This window comes from Acomys minous, assembly GCF_964271855.1.
Source record: "Acomys minous genome assembly, chromosome: 10".
Lineage (NCBI taxonomy): Eukaryota > Metazoa > Chordata > Mammalia > Rodentia > Muridae > Acomys > Acomys minous.
Window position 1 is genome coordinate 35,508,874 of NC_140491.1, and position 21,779 is coordinate 35,530,652.

Here is a 21,779-nt window from a genome sequence, read left to right on the forward strand (position 1 = left end):
GGAGGACACACAGGTGGATTGATGCCTGACTCTACCACCAACAGTGTGGCCTTGGACAAGTCACTCATTTTACCACTTTCTCTGGTGTAATTGCAAACATACGCATCTATCCTGGGGAGTTGTGACAGTGGGCACAGGCTGTCCTCTTTCTGCTCCCCAGCCCTGGGTCTGGGAAAGAACAGGCGCCTAGAACGCACTAGGTAAAATGCTGTATTTTGGAGCCCCAAACAGCATGACTGACCATAGAAGTTTCTAGTTCTCAAAATATGCCTCCAAAGTACTGTGACTGAGAGATTAAGGCAACACACAGCCTGCCGTAACCCAGGATTTGGGCTTAAGAGAACATCTTCCTCTCAGGGTTAGGGAATTTTCCTCAAACCTCATTCATCATTTTATCCAGCAAGTTTGGAATGTGCTGTCTGAGGAGGGTGAATTCTCAACTCTTGAAATGTTTTGTCTGGTGGTACAGGTTGCGAAACTGGGTCACAGAAGCCAAGTTACTGGCACCAAGACACAACCAGAGAGCTCAGGAGTAGGATTTGAACTAGGGTCCTCTTACAGTGCCACGCCGAGAAGTCTCATTGAGCGCGTGCGTCGCTAGGCGAACCGAGGGGGTGGAGGGAGCCGAGTTAAAAGCCGGGCCCGTTCATTTGCATGCTAATACCCAGAATGCTTTTGCACACACACCGCTCCACTTAATGGAAGCGCTCAGTTTGGAACCGTGTAAAGTTTGGAATGCGTACTTCGCTCCTTTTGCAACTGTGGGAACTTCGCGCCCGTACACGTGCCTTGCCTCCTGGCTCAGGCTCTGAGCCCAATGGCTCAGCGGCAGCCCCAGCAGACGAACCTGTGTCCAATCCTGCTCTGATAGCATCCTCAGGCGGGCTAGGGACAAAGCGGTCAGGCCTGGCGGTGGGGTCCGGGGTCGGAGTGCCCGGCATTTTGCAGGCGATAAGTATGGAGCTGGCTTGGGGAAGATCGAGGGGGCTTCTTGATTCCTAGGTTCCCTAATTTTCCTCAAAACTGCTGGGGCGTGCAGGGGCCACTGGTTTTGTTCATCTTGCCCAACGCCATCACACTGTCGCTTCCTTGAGCTGGCGACTTCAAGCTCCCTGGGGTACAAAAAACGACCTATCTCTGTAGTTACTCAGGCTTGCAGGCCATTTGCCTCGGAGCGGGCAGAGGGTTCCGCCTGCGTCGGGCCAGGATCCCGAGTCCTTCCTAGCGCTGCAGAGCGAAAAGAGGTCTCAGCCGACTTCTGGAGATTTCGGCCATCAAAGGAGAGCTAGGCAGAGTGCTGATGCCCGCCCGACCTGAGGGTGCGCAAGGCAGGCTGGGGGGGGCTCAGATCCACAGGCTCTAGCTGCCCCTCCCGCACGCTCGCCTACACTCTGGGCGGGCAGCGGAGGGGCGGCTGTAGCTGGTTTGCTGGCTAGGCGCTTGGATCGTATTGGTCCGGGTCGGGGGGGGGGGTTGAGGCTGCAGCCCCCGGCCCTGCGGGCGGGGTGGGGAGGCGGGGGATCAGGCTGCGCTAGCATTGGCGGAGCTGGGGAGTGGGGGGGGGGCAGGAAGCGGGGGGGAGCGGAGCTGCAGGGGGGGTGTATAAATAGGGAATGGGGGACGTGCATCCTCCGCTGGGTGAGGGGGGGGCGCTCGGCACAAAGAAAGTGGAAAGTTTGCAGCGCTAGGCGGCCCAGGCTAAGGAGCCCGGTGCGCACGTGCTGGGCCGGGGCCAACGGGACCCCCCACGCCGAGCTCGCTGCTTTTTTTTTCTTTCAGCAAGCTGGGGGGGTGTTGTTGGTATCGCCCCCTCCTTCTCCTCCCCCCCAGGGGTGAAAGTGCAAGAGGAAGTGCAGCCGCTGCCATCTTTCCTCCGTTCCGAACGCACGGAGCCTGGGGCCGCAGCGCCGCCGCTCCGCCGCCACCCTCGCCTAGCCTGGGAAAAGGCCCACCCTGCTGCCGCCACCCGCTCGCTTCGGCCGCCGCCTTCGCCGGGCTCCAGGACCCGGCCTACGCCACCGCCCCGGTGCGCGCCGACCGCCTTCGCCGCCTTCGCCTTTTGTTTCCTTTGCTCCGGCGCCCCCGCCCCGGCTCGCGCTTTGCAGGGGACGCAGCGCGCGCCCCCAACGGGCCCGGGAAGAGCCTCGGAGCGCGCGCTTGCGCTTGCGCGGCGGACCCCTCCTCCTCCCCGCGCGCGCGCGCCTTTTGGCTGCGCGCCGGCGCCGCCTGGCGGGCGGGAGGGGAGGTGGCAGCCGTGTTTGCAAGAGGGGCGCACCTCTTCGCTCCTTTACCCCTAGGAAGGTAGACCAAGAAAGGGAGGCGGACAAGAGGAGAGCGAGTTTAGGGTCGGGCCCAGCGGGGGGTGGGGTGGCTATGTGGGGGGCGGTGTACCGCTGGGTCTAGGCCTTTTGATTCGGGCAGGGGGCGTGTGCGCCGGGCGCACCTGCGAGGACTACCGAGCTCTGGGCCGCACGTGCCGGGAGTGTGACTCGCTCGCTGCGCAAGGCGTCTGGCTGCCTAAGGGAAGGGACTAGGGACTGGGGAGTGCCCGGTCCGGCTAGCGGGGAGGGGCAGCGGCCATGGAGCGAGTCAACGACGCTTCCTGCGGCCCTTCAGGCTGCTACACCTACCAGGTGAGCAGACACAGTACGGAGATGCTGCACAACCTGAACCAGCAACGCAAAAACGGCGGGCGCTTTTGCGACGTGCTCCTACGGGTAGGCGACGAGAGCTTCCCCGCGCACCGCGCCGTACTGGCTGCCTGCAGCGAGTACTTTGAGTCTGTGTTCAGCGCTCAGTTGGGCGACGGCGGGGCTGCAGACGGTGGTCCTACTGATGTGGGAGGCGCGGCGGCGGCTCCGGGCAGCGGGGCTGGAGGCAGCCGTGAGCTGGAGATGCACACCATCAGTTCCAAAGTGTTCGGAGACATCCTGGACTTCGCTTACACGTCCCGAATCGTTGTGCGCCTAGAGAGCTTCCCCGAGCTCATGACGGCCGCCAAGTTCCTGCTGATGAGGTCGGTCATCGAGATCTGCCAGGAAGTCATCAAACAGTCCAACGTGCAGATCCTGGTGCCCCCCGCACGGGCTGATATCATGCTCTTTCGCCCTCCTGGGACCTCTGAGTTGGGTTTCCCTTTGGACATGACCAACGGAGCAGCGTTGGCAGCAAACAGTAATGGCATTGCTGGCAGCATGCAGCCCGAAGAGGAGGCTGCTAGGGCCACAGGTGCAGCTATTGCGGGCCAAGCTTCTCTGCCTGTGTTACCTGGGGTGGACCGCTTGCCCATGGTGGCCGGACCCCTATCGCCCCAACTGCTGACTTCTCCGTTCCCCAATGTGGCATCCAGTGCTCCTCCACTGAGTGGCAAGCGAGGCCGGGGACGCCCCAGGAAGGCCAACCTGCTGGACTCCATGTTTGGGTCTCCAGGGGGCTTAAGGGAAGCAGGCATCCTTCCATGTGGCCTGTGCGGGAAGGTGTTCACCGACGCCAACCGGCTCCGGCAACATGAGGCCCAGCACGGCGTCACTAGCCTCCAGCTGGGCTACATAGATCTTCCTCCACCACGGTTGGGTGAGAATGGGCTGCCCATCTCCGAGGACCCTGACGGCCCCAGAAAGAGGAGCCGGACCAGGAAGCAGGTGGCTTGTGAGATCTGTGGAAAGATCTTCCGTGACGTGTACCATCTCAACCGGCATAAGTTGTCTCACTCCGGGGAGAAGCCGTACTCCTGCCCCGTGTGTGGTCTACGGTTCAAGAGAAAAGACCGCATGTCCTACCATGTGAGGTCTCATGATGGGTCAGTGGGCAAGCCGTACATCTGCCAGAGCTGTGGGAAAGGTTTCTCCAGGTGAGAATGGCACCCCCCTGACACCCTGCCGGGTACTTAGCTCTCAGTCTTTTGAGACGGTTCCTTGTCAGGGTTGTGGATCTTGTGGGGGTGGAGGGTCACTGGACTTTAACAGAGCATACTATGTTAACGTTTTAATGTCCTCTGTTTTGAGCTGGTGTGGCCAAGCATCTGCCCCTTCCTGCAAGTTCTCCCGCACCAGGGTGCCCTACTAGCCTTACCCTCTGGAGGCCTGTGGGAAGGGGCCGGATTCCTCAGGCCTGAGCCATCGGGCCTCCCCATTCTCCCCAGTTCCCTTTGTGTTTCCGGCACCAGGCGTGGGGCCCCCTCTGGGGGGCGGGAGGCTGGGCTCCTCCCTCGACTTTCCCCGCCTGAATGGCTGCAGAGGGAGGGACTGAACAAGTGCGTTGGGGACTCCTCACACTCCCGGGGACCACCAGTTTTAGCTGGCCGGCCTGCAGCAGTAGGTTCTAGCTTTGCCCCTCATGTAACCCCAGGATTGAGAGGCGTAAGGCTGGCTACCTAGGGCTGTTTTGAAATAGCAATACTGCAATCTGAAGCGCTCTGACCTGCTGGCTCTAGAATCCGGTGAACCCACAGGTCCTCCGTGTGTTCTCAGGACAGAAGGGAAGGCAAGCCCTCTTTTCAACTTTTAGTGAGCCTTCTTGGAACTGAGGACTTGCCTGGAGTAGAGGGGTTGACTGTGGTTTTCTTTCCCCCCCAGTTTGAGAACACTGAATAAAAGACGGCTTTAACTGAAATCTTGAGGACCTTGTGAGCTTAGAGATTGAATTCCCTCAGAGGTGCCCCGAACTAGAAACCAGTCTTACCGGTTAGACAGCTCCTGCCCACCTGCTCTGGCGGGCATCTGGTTTGCCAGCCCAGCTGGGGACTTAAGGCTCCATCCCTGGCCTCTGGGGACTGAATTCCATCCGGGTGGCATTCATTGGCTGCTGTGGCAGTAGAGGCTGGGGGGAGGGGAACGCAGAGCTTCTAAGGGGCTTTAGTCTGGACAATGAGTCCCCCACACACCCCTCCCTCCCAGAAAGGCCGGGGCTAGGCATCCCTGTGTCATTCTAAACTGCTGCCTCCGGTCCTAGGAATCATTGAATTTCTGCTGGGGGTGGGGTGGGTGGGTTTAGCTAGAGCTGAGTGAAACATTTGCTTCCCCTCCCCCCAGGGGGGGGGGTGGAAATGGCTGAGATGCTTGGGCCCTTGGAGCCTGAGCTGGGTGGTGATTTTGTCTTTGTCTTGCTGAGGTGGAGCCCTCTCTAGAAAGGGTGGGGTAGGGTGGGGGGCGGAGACCGACTGGCCAAGTTTGGCCCCATCTTTTTTGATGTCTTGTTTTTAAATTATGTCGCTCTCTTTTCCAGGCCAGATCACTTGAACGGACATATCAAGCAGGTGCACACTTCTGAGCGACCTCACAAGTGTCAGGTAGGGACCGAGTTGGGTGGAAGACTGTTACTGTTCTCCTAGCCTTGGCCAGGAGCAAGCCGCTGTATTGGGCCAGCTGAGAGACCACTGCTTTGCACCACCCCCGCCCCCATGCCCCCCCCCCCACTGTCTCTCTGTCCTCCTTTGTTCTATACCTCAACCCCCTCTGCTTCCCCCAGGGCTAAGATCCTCTTTCTCGGCCATTTGGTTCGGGTGTCCACAGTCTTTGCCTCTATTCTGTTGCTTAGCTTTCCTGTCCTGGCACTTGTGGGGTTCCCTGGCTGGTGGGCCACACTGCACCAGGGTTACCCTGGTGGATCTGATACCTCGCTGGGCCTGGCTGCTGGTTCCCAGTAGTCTGTAGGAACTGTAGGGAGGAAGGTGTCCTCAAAGGGGCTTTTGGTGGCCCAGCCAACAACCTTTCCCTTGGTTTGAGCTGAGTGGGAACTCCTGGGTTTCTTCAGGGGGAGAGGCTGGAGGAGGAGAGAGGGTGGGCCCATCTCCAACACACACAGCAAGAGGCAAGGCAAGGCATTCTCTTCCAATGTGGACTCATGTACAAAAGGCTGGACCGGATGTTCTCCTGTCTCCTTGAATTTTATCTGAGGGCTCTGCTGGCCTGGAAGATGAGTTTTCTTTCTTGGCCTCTGAGCCACTTCACTATTTCCTGGGTGTCTCCCCTCTGCTATGGCAGGTGCCTTCAACTGATTCCAAGACCGTGTCCCGAGATACCCCTACAGCCTCTGACAGGGATAGCCACTTCTCCTAACTTGTTGGCAAGGGCAGGTTCAGGAGATCATAGGAAGGAATGGATGTGTACAGTTAGGACAGGGTTTCAAGGACCGGGGGTAAACACTGTTCACGGACGCATGGCTAGGCAGCCTCTCCCAAGGATGCTGACTTGATAGGCCTGCTGGGATTTGTCTTTGCCTTGCTGCTTTCTGCCTCTCCGTCTCTGATCTCTTGTCACAGAGCACATCCTGACTCCCAGGTAGGATAGGAGGAGTCCAGAGGGCAGTGGGGGTGTGCCCGGTGGCCTGGGGGGGTAACCTGCACTCTCTGCCCTTTTTCCAGGTGTGGGTTGGGAGCAGCAGCGGCCTGCCGCCCCTGGAACCTCTTCCTAGCGACCTGCCATCATGGGACTTTGCCCAGCCTGCTTTGTGGAGGTCGTCCCATTCAGTTCCTGATACCGCCTTTCCCCTCTCACTAAAAAAGTCCTTCCCAGCCCTTGAGAACCTGAGTCCGGCACACTCCAGCAATACTCTCTTCTGCCCAGCCCCACCAGCATACCTGAGACAGGGCTGGACAGCCCCAGAGGGCAGCCGGGCCTTTACTCAGTGGCCTGTAGGCTAGCCTGTGCCCTTCTGGAGAGCTGTAGGGCGTGGTGGCTGGCCGGAGACCCCTGCTTTTGGGAGGAGCCCACAAAATGGCTCCTGCTCACTAGCCCCAGGTCCTCCCAACGCGTCCTAAAGTTTTTCCCAGCTTGAAGATCTCAAACAGTGGTAGCTCGGAGCACCTTCCTGAATGCCCCCACAGCCGCCACATTTCTCAGTGCTTCCCTCCCCCTGCCTCAACAGGTGATAACCCTGGGCAGCCAACCCCGTGTGGAGAGCCTGGAAGTTGGCAAGTTAAGCCCCAGCTTAGGTGCTTCCCTTCGCCCTGGCTTCACTTTCCAAACTGACTGGGGTTCCTGGCCACCCTCCTCCCCCTTGGGAGTCACCCCACCTCCAAAGAAGCCTCAGCTTCAACTAGGGTCAGCTCCGCTGTTGCCCCTCCTCCCCCCAAGGAAGGTCCTGCTTCCATTTCTGGCTAGTGAGTTAGTTTCTTATGTCTGAGTTTGGTTTTTTTGTTTTTGTTTTGTTTTTTGTTTTTTAAAGCCGGTCTGCTCAGAACTGAACTAACCAGTAGCTTTGTACTGTGACACAAGGCTTTAGGGGCTGACAAAGCAGATAGACACTCCCTCCCCCAGGTCCCCTTGGTGTGTCCCTGAGCCCCTGCAGACTCTGCTGGGAGATCAAGAGTGATGATAAAAGTTTTCATTCTAACATTTGAGGCTTTGTGTGTTTTGTCCTTGGTCTGTCATAACAACTGGCATCATTGTCCCTTGGTGTATGGTCCAGTTCCTGCCCTGCCTCTTGCCCTTGGGCGCACACTCTCACAGACCCGACTCTGTAGCCAGAACCTTGTAAAGAAGACCCAGCGAGGGATGTGCTGGCTGTCACACTCTAGGCTTGGTTAAACTGCACAGTGGATGAAGGGCCGGTTACTCAGCCCGATAGGAGGTGAAGGCTTAAGTCTCCTTCCTGGTGCACATGCCCCAGCCATCATCCTTGCTTGGAATTCAGCCAGAGTAGAGAGGCTGGGGTGTCTTGGTCCTCTCTGTTGCTTCTGGTGGTCCCACATCCAAGGTTGCTTGGACAAGGATGAGTTGGGGGTACACTCAAGACAATCGGGCTAAACCCAGCGGAGCTGGACTTGGACTTACTATTATTATTATTATTTTCTGGCTGCAGGAAGCTTCGAAAGGTGTACTATATTGCTTCCAACCTGACTGCTAAGGCCTCCTGGGATTAGGGTGTGCACTAGTGTTCTTGGGGTTCCACTCAAATGAAAGCTTTAGGGAATGTGGGTTGAGCAGCGGCAATAGTGTGTCTCCTAACAGTAGCAGGCTGTGTGGGCACAGCACACTGTCCTGGCTTCCTTTCAGGGCCCTTCTGTTTACTCCCTGTCTGCAGAATGGGAAGTTCTTTCTTCTGAGTCTCAGGTTTTGGGTGTCCTATTTAAGGTCTGTCTCCGTCAGTCCCTTCGCCTCTCTCCCGAGTCACGTGACCCAGCCTCTTTTGTGTTCTGTTGTCTGAAGTTCTAGTTGGGCTTAACACACAGAAAAGCCTGGGGGCTTTAGTCACAGAGTCAGTCCTACAGGGATGCCAACAATGCTTTAGGTTGGCTTTGGAACAAGGTGGTGGTCATTTCTGTGGTGGCTTCTTTATCACAGCAGGAGATTGGCGTTCCTGATTATGTTTGCTCCCGGTGAAGTTAACTCTATTCCTTGAGAGAGAATCAGTGGGAGGACAGTAGGGGAAGCCAGCTGCATCTGCGATTTTAATTTTGCTTAGTTAATCCCCAGACATTTAATCCACTTGGGGATAATCGAGGGTTGGCTGTCCATTATCGTGGCTACCAAAGTATGACAGGGCAAAGCCTTGACGGGAAAGATCCCAAATGGTCAGCAAGAGAAGCAACATATCTTTCATGCCTTAGGTTTCCTTTCCCTGGAAGAGGGAGACACGCCTAAGTGCTTTCAGCTGGCTCATGTTAGTTCTTGTGAGTTCTGAGGCTTAAAACTTTCTTGGTGGCTGAGTTGGTGCGAGCCTTTAATCCCAGCACTCAGGAGGCAAAGGCAGGCAGATCTCTGAGTTCAAGGCCAGCCTCCTCTGCTGGACAGCCAGGGCTAGCTACATGGTGTGAGATCATGTCTCAAAAAGTGAAGGCCCCCACACTCACAGCTGCAGAGGTAGGGCCGTTTTTGGATATTTGACAGAGCCAGCTCTTGGATAAATGAACCTCTTTACCCTCTCTGCCAGGGTGCTTATGAGAAACCCTGCTGTGGTCGGGGGACGAGTTCTGAATTCCCCTTCACTGTGGCCTAGCCCTGTGTCATGATGATATCCCTGTGGGTCCCTCTGTGCCTGTGAGACCAAATATCCAAGATGCTCTCTCGGTTGCCTTGGTGCTAGAGTTTGCCTGCACTACTCTTGCCCCAGGACAGAACTGGATCCTACCTATATAGGGTCAGTGTCAACACTTTTCATAGGATGCACCTGTATTGACTTCAGAACTAAGGGCGTAGACTTGAGGCTGGCTCTCAACACAGCTGTCCTGCATCCTCATAGGGCGTCTGTCTGCCCAGCTATAAATTAGTCAGGACAAAAAAGACCTCTGTGTAGCTGGGAGGGTCGTTTGAAGACTTATCTGGCACGGGTGTGGGTGTTTAGAGTGCTCCTTTCTCTAATACCTGAGTCTTTTTTGTTTGCTTGTTTGTTTTTAAGTTCCTGAGTCTTATGCCTTGGGCAAGTTAGCTTCCTCATTTGTCACAGGAGTTTCACTAGGATGAGTTGTTCTGTTCAAGTTAGCATCCCTTGCCTGTGACTGCAGGGAGCGGGAGGCTTGTGCTGGTGCACAAACCGGGGTTGAGGCAAATGGTGGCATCTTCTGCCTTCACAGCACTGCTGTTGGCTCTGTGCTTTGTGAAAGAGAGAAAGAGAGAGAGATGTGACAGTGTTCAGACACTTACCTTGAGATTTCGGGTGATCAAGATCCAGTTCTAAACAGGAAATAGAGGCAGCTCCATCCTAGCAAGCTAGTGGGGCGCCATCTCTTCAGCAGCATCCTCAGATGCAAAAGCTTTTTCTTACAGACCTAAAGCAGAAACACACACACACACACACACACACACACACACACACACACACACACACACACACACACACACACACACACACACACACACACACACACACAGAGAAATGAGTCGGGTTTGGCTTTAGCCCCTTGAGGCATCTCCATGAAACCAAAATAGCTTGAAAGCCACTGGATCCACTTCTTTTCAAGGCTTTGTGACATTCTGCGTTCCCCAAGGCACTCCAGCCTTTGCGTGCCCCAACGGAGGAAAGGATGTTGAGAAGAGATAATGGCTAGGAAGCCAGCCCCTCATTCTCAGAGTGTAGGCCGTGACCGCTAGCTACTCCATAGCTGTGTGGCCTGGCTGCCACTTGTGCTGGGTTGTGCCTTTCAGTAGCTACACATTCCTAGAGCGTCGGGGGCTAACAGCCTGCCTTGGCGGGATGCTGTGTGCATGAACTACGCAAGACAGACGTCTGTCAGTCTGAGCTCAGGGACTGCTCAATGCTGCAGGCTGCCCTCGTTTTTCTTGCTCTCGCCATCACTTCCCCAGCGTAACACGGCACAGTGCTCTTTATGCCTGCGGTCCGATTTCTCCTTTCTCGCATTAGCAGAACCGACACTCCTTTATTTTATGAGCTGCTTTTTTTTTTCCCTTTTTTAAATTCACATTACAAGATTATGAAGTGTTATCTCTGTACTCGGTCCTGCCTCTTCCTTTTCCCTTTGGCCAGGAGGAATGTCATGTTTGAATGAAATGGATACATTGGATTCTTTGTATAAAGTAGTAAGGGAAAGGCTGAGATGGAGCACAGGAAGAATTCTGATTTATCTGCCATAACTCACTTATAGCCAGAGCTCCTAACGTCAGTGCTTCGGGGTTAAGAGTGAGTAGATGTGCAGGTGCATGCATACCTGTGATCTGCAGCTCAACGTCAAGTTCAGCCACATAGAGTTTGAGGTTAACCTGGGTTGCCAGAGACTCTGTCTCAAAAACCAAGGGGCTGGAGGCAGGGGTGGGGTGGGGTGGTGGTGAACAGATAAACTCTTCAGTTATCAGAGCAGCATAGGACATAGCTGCCCATGAAATGAACTTGTCTGAGGTAAAGAATCAGTAATTCCAACTCTCATATGCCACGAGACGGCATTGGGGGAAGGAAGGACAGCCCAGCCACTTGGCATTGTGAGTAGAGCATTAGCCAAACCTTTCTATCCGGACTGATTTCACAAGCTGACCAGAAGCAGGGTTTTGCTTCCTGGTGGACTCAACGTGTGAGATGCCAAAAGTTGTTCCTCATCCTGTTTTCCTTCTGTACTCAGACCTGCAATGCCTCTTTTGCTACGCGAGACCGCCTGCGTTCCCACCTGGCCTGTCATGAAGACAAGGTGCCCTGCCAGGTGTGTGGCAAGTACTTGCGGGCAGCATACATGGCCGACCACCTGAAGAAGCACAGTGAAGGGCCCAGCAACTTCTGCAGTATCTGTAACCGAGGTAATTTCCCCACTGTCTCCTCACTTGAGGACAGGCCTGACCTGGTGGGGGAGCCCACCCTACTTACTGAATGAGAGATGCCCTCATTACTCAGCTGGTAAACGTAAAAACATGAGAGGCTTGGGTGCTTAAAAGGTCCCAAGAGACACAATGATGGAAAGAGAGGGAAAGAGGTGATTCCCAAGCTTGGGGTCAGATACACCTGCTCAAGTGGCAGGATGGATGAATTCACAAACATACTTAGCAGGAGGTGGGCTGGGAGTCATTAGCCTGAACAGGCCGTAAAAGGGGCTTGCTTAGCTCACTCACTGGCTTATGAGATTCAGCGGCCAGGGAGCCTGGCTGCGTCAAGAGACAAACACTTCCTAGCACAAATGTTTAAAAGAGATTCCAAACAGATTGTGGCCTTGACGAGAAAGACAAAAGCGGCAGGTGCTCTGAGCAGGGCAGTGTGCTTGAGGCTAAGGCTGGCCTAGGTAGTGTCTAGGCAAGTGAGGCAGCTGTGTTGTGTTGGGTGCACTCCAGCATGTCCCTGAGGCTCTGCTGGGTTGAGTTGGCTGTTTCGAAGTGCGAGAGTTTTTGTTTGCAAGCACAGTGTCTGTGCTGAGGAGGTTGAGGTGCTGTTGTGAGCTGCTTCTTGGCCTCCTCTTATGCTTGCTTGGCCAGTTGGGCATGTTTCTTGTTGCTTCCCAGAGCACTCTCTCGTGTCAGTGTTTTTGTAAGTGTAGTGTGTGACTTGACAGGCTGAGCATCGAGCAGGAGTCAGGAGACACCGGGTTTAGTACCAGCCCCTCACTATGTAGCTTTAGGCTCTCCTTGCTTTGCTGCTGCTTCTGTCAAAATGATTAAGGCCCTCCCGATTCACATCTCATGGGATTGCTGTGAGGACCCCAAGAGGAAAGGTAGCTGAGAGTTCTCTGCACCAAGAGTTGCACCGCCTTTGGGGCGCTCCTCCTTACACTGTAAAATGGTAAACTGGTTTGATACTGCTTACTGGTAGTGTGGTTTGGACAAGGGAGAGCTCTGCAGAGTGCTGTCTTCATGGGTCCCAGAGTTCTTGATGGAGGCACTCGGCTGCGTAGGTGGTTTTCTTGGAGTCTTGGAACCAGGTGCTGTCCAGAGACCACACCCCCCACCTCATATTTGCCTTGCTGGTCACTAGGTCCTGATACCTGTTACCTTCTGCTAGGAAACCTGCTGCGAATGCAAACACAGAGCCACTAGCTGCTTCAGCTGCTGCTTGTTCCCCTCCAGGAGCAAACAGTGGGGTGGTGAGGGCAGGGTGTGACCCCTTCCCTCACCTGGGGGCTGCTCCAGTCCTAAGCTGGTTTCTTTCCTTGCTTTGTCCTACTTCATCCTGGCCTCCCGTGAGTGCTCCCAGGTACCTAAACTCCCTACAACGTACCATCAGCAGGGCTTTGTCAGGTTTCCCCCAAAGATACCAGTCCCAGAACTGTCTCAGCGGGTAGAGCCGAGAACTGCTAAAAATGGTGAAGGGTGTTAATGATGAAGCCAGGAAGTCCAGCCAGATGACAGACTAGGGTGAGAAGGAAGAAGGGGACAGCCGACTCTGGGCTGTGAGGAGCCCAGGGGAGCACAGCAGGAAGTCAGCCCGTCAGGACAGATTTCCTCAAGAGCTGCAAAGAGGACTTGGACAACAGCCACAAGCCATGTGACCAACCAGAGCCCACCAAGACTCAGAACCACCAGCTAGAGAGCAGTCCGCAGCAGGGAGACCATTCCTCTGTGTCTAACCGGCGCTGGGTACTCAGAAGAGAAGATTGTAGCCTTTGTCAGAAGAGGAAAAGCCGGATGCTGTCTCTGGAGTCACTCTTTAGTCTTCGGGCAGAAATAAGAGAAGCGCAAACAGCACCCGGCGTACCAAGATGGCAAAACAACAAGAGGGTGGAAGGAAGGCTCTCTTTCTGTGAGAGTGTGAGGGGGTGCTCCGTGTGCCACCGAGGCTATCAGGCGTAAATAAATAAAGGTTCTGAGAGCTGGGGTTGTGACTCTGTGGTGGAGCAGCAAGCTGCCTGGTGTGTCAAGGCTTTGCTGTCAGTCCCAGGCACTGCAGAACAGTCTCAGGTAAGACCAAATTGGGTGATTTTACAGGTGTCACGTCGTTCAGTCTCGATAATACTTGGTTACTTTTTTAACGTTTGCTTTAAATTTTTATGTATGTGTGTATGTGTGTGTGTGCGCCGTGTGCATGCAGGAACGCCTAGAGGATTTGGGGCTGGAGTTACAGGTGGTTGTGAGCCATGATGTGGGTGCTTTTACGGGAGAGTGCTCTTAGCCACTAAGCCCTCCTTCTAGCCTTACCATGAAGCCCAGGCTGGCCTCAAGGTTGTCCTCTTGCTTATAATTACATTTGCGAGGAGGCAAGAAGACAGCTCAAATTCTGAGCCAGCCAAGGCTCCACAAAATGAGACCTTGTCACAAACAAAGGGGAAGAGATTAGACCTAGTGGCTTACTCTTGTGGCACTTACAAGGCTGAGACAGGATTTTTCTTACAAATTCAAGGCTAGCCTGGGCTAAATAGCAAGTAGCAGGCCAGCCAGGACCTATCAGAAAACAAAACAACCAACCAGCACCACCACCACCAAAAACACACAAAGGAAACTTCTTCCTCTCAGATGACCACGTGGTATGCCATGCCGTTCTGCACCGCAACAGTCTCAGTGCACTATTGGATTTGACCCTTCCAGAGTTTGGACACAGAAAAAGGAGTCCTCCTCCCCTAGCTTTTGCATGGATGTGTACTTGATGTGAATTGCAGGGACACCAGGCAAGAAAATATGATTGAAGAACAGTGGCCTTTTGCCATTAACAAACTCTTGATTTCTAGAGAGGGAGAGACTTGCTAGCAGCAGTTGCATGTGTGCACGATGCTTCCATTAGCGCCATCATTGAGGCCCTACATCAAGTTGCCTCGTTGGCTTTTGGTTAGTCAGGGAGTAGGTGGGTGAGCTTAGAATTTCAACTAAATACATCTGGCTTCAAAAATGTACACTGCTCAGAAACTTGGCTTCTGTTTCATCCCAGCACTTGACTTGCTGAGTTGCTGTGTGTAAGTTCTGGGCTTTAAGTGGCAGCTGTGGATCCGGTCTTGTCACTTGCCAAGTGAGTTTGCTATAGATAGTACAGTCTGCAACCAGGGGGAAGTCAAGAGGATGCAGCCACCTATTCCTCAGTGGTTTTTAGGAACATGCAGGGTGTTTTTGCTGAGTATATGCTGTAATTTGGAGGTAGACAGTTCTCCCCACATGGAGTGAATATAGTAATTCCTGGTGCTTTTTCCCTGTTCTGACTGTAGTGGGCCTGCTCTGGCAAGCCATGAGGGGGCTTCATAGTACAGAGGCTCCAAAGGAAGGTGCCCTTGTGAAGTGGTGACTTTGTGTCATCACAAAATTTGGATGCCTTGTGCTGGTCTCTGGGGCCACTGGGCCCTGTTGGCTTGTGTTTAAAGGGCTTCACGGTGCCAACTGAAGGGGCACCTTCTCTCCCCTTAGCCTTGCCTACTTACTCCTGGCTACAGTTGGCTTCTTAGAAATGTCTGTCCTCAAGTGTTTGGCCCCAGGCCAAATACTTAAGTACAGCCAGCACAAGCCAGCTCCCCTTGTCCAAGCCGATATTTGAAGTAACTGTTAAGGAAATACTCTGCCAGTCCCACATTTCCCTTAGGACCAGCACCACCTGCTCTCCTTAGCACTATTTGTTAAAGAAAGTTCTCACAGGCCAGCCCTGTTTCCTGGCAGCCTAGTCTAACACATTCATTATCACACAACCGTGGTGTTAATAAACCCTACTGCACAAATTCAAGAGGACTTTTTTGTTGTTTTGAAACTCAAGGGCAATTTTATTAGAGCTTGAAAGAAAAATATTAGAGTATATTAGTCTGCATTTCCCTGGAGGAACAGAACTGACAGATTGGGGGGGGGGTATATATATGAAAAGGTGATTTATTAGAATGCTTTACAGGCGGTGGTCCGGCTAGTCCACCAATGGTTGTCTACCAATGGAGGGTCCATTGTATAGCCTTCACTATACGACAGGACCCCAAAGAAGAAGGCTGTAATGCCAGTGGAGGAATGGACTTGCCACCGAGAGTGAGAGTGAGCAAGCAAAGACGGGGAGCTTCCTTCTTCCATGTCCTTTATACGGGCTGCCAGCAGAAGGCACGGCCAGATTAAAAGTGGGTCTTCCCATTTCAAATTGCTTAACTAAGAAAAAACTCGCTCACAAGTATACCCGGCACTTGGGCTCTAGTTAATTCCAGATGTAGTCAAGCTGACGACGAGACTAGCCACCACACAGGCAGACGCACTGAATAAATATCTCAACTGCTGCTGGGAGAAGGGAGATGGGGAAGAGGAGGAAAGGCGTGTCTTCTAACTTAGGAACGGATGTCATATCTGAAAACAGTAATAGGAAGGAAATAAAGTGTAAGCAAGCTGCCCCAGAGAGTGTTTTGAGGGCCCTGAGTCAAGACATAGGTCCAGTCAAGAGACCAGTGGCTAAGGGCAGATTCTGATAGCATGTATTTCTGGGGTTGGAGTGAGTCCATGCTCTGCCACTTGGTGGATATACATGTTACATGTGACATGCACAAAAATGACCACACTAAACCTTTTGTTTATTCACTGGGAAAATGGGTATAATAATAGTTTACAATGGGTAGAGTGTTTGGGGAACTCTGTAGACTACTTAATGTAACTACTTAATGTGCGTTCTGGCACACCATCAGCATTCAAAGATGAACTGTTTAAGCCAGGCAGGGGCAGTGCACCCCTTTAATCCCAGCACTCATTAATCCCAGCACTCAGAAAGCAGAGGCAGGCAGATCTTTTGAGTTTGGGGCCAGACTGGTCTACAGAGTGAGTTCCAGGGCAGCCAAAGCTACACAGAGAAACTCTGTCTCGAAAAATTAAATGCCCTTCCAAAAGAAAAAACTGTGTGTCGAAAACAAACAACAAGAAATGAGCCTTTGTTACAATTCTAGCAACATTGAAAAATCTCAGCATGCCTTTAATCCCAGCAGTCAGGAGGCAGAGGCAGGTGGATCTTTTGAGTTTGGGGCCAGACTGGTCCACAGAGTGAGTTCCAAGACAGCCAAGGTTACACAGGTTACACAGAGAAACCCTGTCTGGAAAAAGCGAAACAAAATAAAAAACTAATGACTGAATGCCTCCCAAGTGCTGGGATTAAAGGCTGCAGTTCACATTAAAATTTTTTTTACTATTTTATGTGCATTAGTGTTTTGCCTGTATGTCTGTATGTCTGTATGAGGATTTGAGTTCACCTGGAACTGGAGTTACAGGTGTGAGCTGCCATGTGGTGGCTGGGAATTGAACCCAGGTCCTCTGGAAGAACAGCCAGTGCTCCTAACCAATGAGCCATCTCTCCAGCTTGCAGTTCACACTTTTTAAAATCAAGTTTTGTGCATAAGTCACAAAGTACCTTTGACCCTTAGCAGTGGAATCGCACTGTGATCCTGTAATTTCAAAATATCTCAGCGAGTAAAGGCTTGCCATCAAGCCTGAAGACCTGAGTGCAATGCTAGAGACTCACGCGGTAGAAGGGAAAACCAACTTCAACAAATTGTCCTCTGACCTCCACCTCCTACCCCCCCAGTAAATAAATGAAATAAAACAAATTGAAACGGAAGCAGAAGTACCTGAAGGATGTGCTGGACAGATCTGGAGTAGATCAAAGGAACAAAATCAGGACACTGACACCTCAGGTGGGCCTTACACTAAGAGGCTTTAGCTGCTGCTAAAGGTAATGTCTGATTCTTGACTGTGGTGGGACCCAGTGGCATACCTCTTCCCTGCGGAACATGCCTGCCTGGTTTTGTGGCGGTCACCCTTGCAAGGCCGTGTGACATTTGTGGAAACTGGCCCGAGATCTGCTCTTCAAGCTTCAGATACTCCTGCCTTAAACTGACCGAAATGTGAGGAATGGAGTGAAGGCTACTCTGAGACAGCTGGACATCACACCGAGCACTTGACGGATGCTCAGAGACCACCGTGGACATCGAGATGATCGTGATGCCATCCATGCCACAGTGTAACGCGCTGGTTCTGTTCTTCAAAAGGTGGCATCAGTTCTTAAGTCATTGCTCTGGAGGTGGAAAAGTTAACCTAGCACATACTCCCACAGGTAGAAGAAAGGGGACCCTGGAACCATTTCTTGGGGATTTCACTTTGTCTCCATCTGGTTTCCCTGTAAGTGATAAGCAGGCTTCTGCTGGCTGGAGGCCCATGTACTTGTCTGACCACATTGCTAGCCATGGTCTCTGCAGCTGACACGGGCCTGTGGGACATCTACTCAAACCACCTGGTAACTGAGGCACCAAGCAAGCCAAGGTGGCTGGCCTGGGCCCTGCGATGTAGCCTTTACAGAGAAGCTGACTCGTGGACAGTGGCACTCCATCCTGACCCTGATGTGATTGCAGATGTTTTTGAGCCAAGGAGAGAGAACCCCTTCCAGGTGCAGCTGACCAGGGAAGGCTAGCCAGAGCTGCCAAAGGAGGAAGCGTGGGGAGCAGAGCGCTGTCTCTTGCTGGCTGTGGGATCTCATCTCCTTTTGTCTTGTTTAGGTTTCTCCTCTGCCTCCTACTTAAAGGTCCATGTTAAAACCCACCACGGTGTTCCCCTTCCCCAGGTCTCCAGGCACCAGGAACCCATCCTGAATGGGGGAGCAGCGTTCCACTGCGCCAGGACCTATGGCAACAAAGGCAAGCGACCCCTTGCTCTGCACTTTGCTTCTCTGCGCAGACTGTGTTGTGGGGGCGCTGGGCCGGGTGGTGGGGAGGCAAGGACCGCAAGCTCTCCAGGACAAATTTTACCATGGGTATCTGTCTCACTCCAGAAGAGTGAGTGAGGCCTTAGGGTGCTGCAGACCCACCCTGCCTCCTTCCCCCAGCCATCCTTCCTTCCTTCCTTCCTTCCTTCTTTCCTTCCTTCCTCTTATCTAGCCCCCAGTGTCTGGAGCCCTCCAGGGTCGCCCTAGGGCAGGAAGAGGAGCACTGCATGAAGAGTTTACTCTGGGCCAAGCCGCTGCCTGTTGCCCTGTAGGGTGGTGTGGACCGGTCGCTGAATGCTTTCTCCTTGGTAGATCCTGTGGGTGGGTGGGAGCCAATGGCTGGTTTCTTCCATATTGGTGGTCGGTTGCCACAAGTGGCCCTTTCCAAAGAGCCTCTGGCTGCATTTGTGAGGTGCATGGCAGTAAATGAGCTGATTGCCTCTGACTTGGATGGTATAAGTTTCCAGGCTCGCTGCTATCTTGTTGGCTCCTGTTGTTGGGGGTATACGTCATGTTGTCGTCTCTTTGCCAGGGGTGTGGCAGATGGACGAGATGGCATGCTCCATGCTCCCATCACAGACCTCCCAGCTTGGCATGGCTCTCTGGACCCAGGCAGGAAGCTGGTAGTTTGTCGTAGACCCCCGTGTGGGCCAGGCAAGGTAGGGCAGTAAGACCCATCTCTTGGTCTAGATGGGGCTGCTCAGCTGACAAAGTTGTTCAGAGTTGCTTTTCGTCTGTGTAGTTTGACTGTTTGGCCTGGAAGGCAGGGCTTGTATAGGGTTGGTTGCTGTCTGAGCCATCTGTAGGATGTAGCTGATCTCATGATTCTAGCTTGCCTGCTTTGTGAAGGTAACCATTGGTCTAGTGCAGCGGACAAGCCACTGGCGCACCTGCTCATCATAATCACAACAGTTGTACTCCCTGAGGCACCTCTGGAAGCACCTAGGAACTGGGGCGGGGCAGGGTGTCTCTGGATTGTTGGGGATTTCTGGGTTGTTCTGGGCAGAAACAGGAGGGATCCCGATCTCTTGGCCTTGAAGCAGGCTGAGATGAATTCGACACACACATCTGCATGAAGAGTTTACAGTGAGGGAGGCTGGTGGCCCCGGGGTACTCTCATCTTGTCCCCATAGGCATTCCAGGCTCCTAGACAGACCAGCCAATCCTCCATGTGTTCTGCCAGGTTAGTTACTGGCCAAGGCTGGCCCTCCAGAGCCTGTGAGCTGGCCTCTCATGGCCCCTCCAGGAGGGGACAGCTCCAGTGCCTGGCCTCATCTCTTTCCTGTTCTGTTTTTTCATAGAAGGCCAGAAATGCTCACATCAGGATCTGATTGAAAGCTCTGATTCCTATGGTGACCTCTCAGATGCCAGTGACCTGAAGACGCCAGAGAAGCAGAGTGCCAACGGCTCTTTCTCCTGCGACATGGCAGTCCCTAAAAACAAAATGGAGTCTGACGGGGAGAAGAAGTACCCATGCCCGGAATGTGGGAGCTTCTTCCGTTCTAAGTCCTACTTGAACAAACATATCCAGAAGGTGCATGTCCGGGCCCTTGGGGGTCCCTTGGGGGACCTGGGCCCTGCCCTTGGTTCACCTTTCTCTCCCCAGCAGAACATGTCTCTTCTTGAGTCCTTTGGATTCCAGATTGTTCAGTCAGCGTTTGCATCATCTTTAGTGGATCCTGAGGTGGACCAGCAACCCATGGGGCCTGAAGGGAAGTGAGAGATGCTGTGTCCCCACAGAACCACCGATGGGGACGGCTGAGAAATGCTGTGAACGCGGAGGGAAGTAACGTCTTTGGGTTCTGTAGCTGAGAGATTTTTATTTTTAACCCCTATCCCTCCCCCTACTCTGTTCCCTCCCTGTCTATCACCCTCCCCCAGCCCCATGGTCTTAGAAATAGACTCTAATCTGATACTCTCTGCAGAAATATCTGAGAGACCCGGTGTGGGACAAGGACAGACAGAGAACACTATGCAGGCCTCTGAGGCAGTACCAGCCCTGGTCTCTAGTGGGCTGGAGCCGGAATTTCTGTTGCTCCGTTCTTGGGAGATCCTAAACCTCAACTCCAAGGCATTCTTGGACCTCAGTAGTTTTGGCCCCTTCCCACTTCTTTCATTCCTCCTTGCCACCTCCTGTATCCTCAAAAGAGATTTCTGTAGGGTCTCTACCCTCTAATGGCCAACTATTTTTTAAGGAAACCAGAAACCTACAGCATCCCATGGACCATAGGATGGGTGTCCTCTGAGCCCTCTGAGGTTGGCCTGGTATTCCTGAGCTACTGGAAGCTAGCATTTCACTGCCAGGACAAGCTCATCTGCTGAGGACACCTCTACCCCAAATTCCAGTTCTTACTTGATTTTAACCTTTCAACTTGCTGTTGGGTTTTGATTCTCTAATTCTTATTGTTATTTTTAGGACCAGTTGTAGTGAATTGCTACTGAAAGCTACCCCAGGTGACACAGAGCTCTTTGTAAACCGCAGTCACACTTTAGGGTTAGTATTAAACTTTGTTTAGATGTACCATAATTAACTTGGCTAGTTGTTTGAAGTCTATGGAATAAATAGTTTTATGCAAAAATTAAAAAAAAAAAATTCCAGTCTGATCAGGAAGAGGTTTCCATGGTGTTGGGGGCCAGGAAAGTGGCAGAGCCTCAGGTAGAGATTGTGTACCTTGATTGTGTTACACTTGAGCTAGCCCAGGTTGACCTTGTGATGTGAACTGATCTGGTCAGACTATATTAAAAACATTAGTACGATACTCTGCCTGCTCCCTTGAGTCTGGTTTTTCAACTGTGTTTTGGAGGCCTGGACATCAACAGTCTGTGTCCCTTGTTCAGGAGGGGCAGTGAATGGTTCCCACGAAGGCTCATGCCTCCGTTGCAACAGTTCCAGTGTGCCTGGTGGATAGATGTTCCCACCGAAAGACTCCACCAACACTCAGCCCTTGTTTTCACTGCTTGTGTACCAGATGTGTTTCAGGCTCTGTAACAAACAGAGTAGTCCTGGGACTGAATAGAAGGGACAGTGAGCAGATTTGCATATGGCTTTTGGATAATGAGAAATATAAGAGAAGACCAAAAAAGTGAAGGGTTGGTGCCAGCAGGAAAGCAGAGTAGGTAGGGTGTCCCAGGAAGGTGTGAGGCAAGTGTTAGGGCTCAGGAAGGAGGGCTCTTGAGGCAATGATCTACTAGAGTATGGAGGGAGAAAAACATAACACATCCCCCCCCCCATGTTATCTTGCTTGTTTTGCTGTTCATTAGTTGTGAATGTAGGAAGAAAGAATATTTCTTCTGAAGATATTTTTAAGTCTGTGCCCTGAGCAATTTTTAAGTCTGTGCCCTGAGCACCTACTGGCCCTTTCCCTGAGTGCAGAGGAGTGAGTGGAGAGCAACAAACAGGACAAGAGAGTTGAGGGAGGGGTGTGTGGGTGTGGGTGTGTGTGCGCAGATGAACACATGTGGAGGCCAAGGACGTATCCAGTGTTACTCATTGGTGTCTTGCCTGTGATGGTGTCAGCAACCCTGGAACTGGGGTTACACGAAGGTGTAAGCTGCCCTTGGACACTGGACTGAACCTGGGTCCTCTGGAAGGGCAGCTGTGCCTTTAACCCCTGAGCCATCTCTCCAGCTCCCATCTTGTTTTTTGAGGCCCCTGGGACCCACCTGACTCCCTATTTCTGGTATTACAAGGGCACACGCTGCTGTGCCTGGAATTTTTTTTTTTTAGCATGGATTTGTTCTGGGGTTCAAAGTGAGGTCATGTTTTCAAGGCAGGCACTTTACTGACTGAA

The 21,779-nt window shown here is 52.9% G+C and overlaps 1 protein-coding gene across 8 annotated transcripts; it reads left to right on the plus strand.

Annotated features, from left to right (window-relative positions):
- The first annotated feature begins 1,594 nt into the window (after positions 1 to 1,594).
- PATZ1 (POZ/BTB and AT hook containing zinc finger 1) lies at positions 1,595 to 20,747 on the plus strand. Of its 8 annotated transcripts, XR_014782611.1 has the most exons (6): positions 1,596 to 3,850; positions 5,224 to 5,287; positions 6,362 to 6,453; positions 11,009 to 11,180; positions 17,848 to 17,920; positions 19,290 to 19,355. XR_014782611.1 is itself a non-coding variant. In XM_084799261.1 (5 exons), the coding sequence occupies exons 1-5, from the start codon at positions 2,580 to 2,582 to the stop codon at positions 19,706 to 19,708; spliced, it is 2,064 nt and encodes a 687-aa protein (XP_084655387.1). In that variant the 5' UTR covers positions 1,596 to 2,579; the 3' UTR covers positions 19,709 to 20,747. The 8 variants fall into 8 exon arrangements, 7 of the variants coding, with proteins under 7 accessions (XP_084655391.1, XP_084655387.1, XP_084655388.1 ...); XM_084799261.1 differs by lacking the exon at positions 6,362 to 6,453 and having other exon boundaries at positions 17,783 to 17,920; positions 19,290 to 20,747; XM_084799262.1 differs by lacking the exon at positions 6,362 to 6,453 and having other exon boundaries at positions 17,783 to 17,920; positions 19,293 to 20,747.
- Positions 20,748 to 21,779: the final 1,032 nt, after the last annotated feature.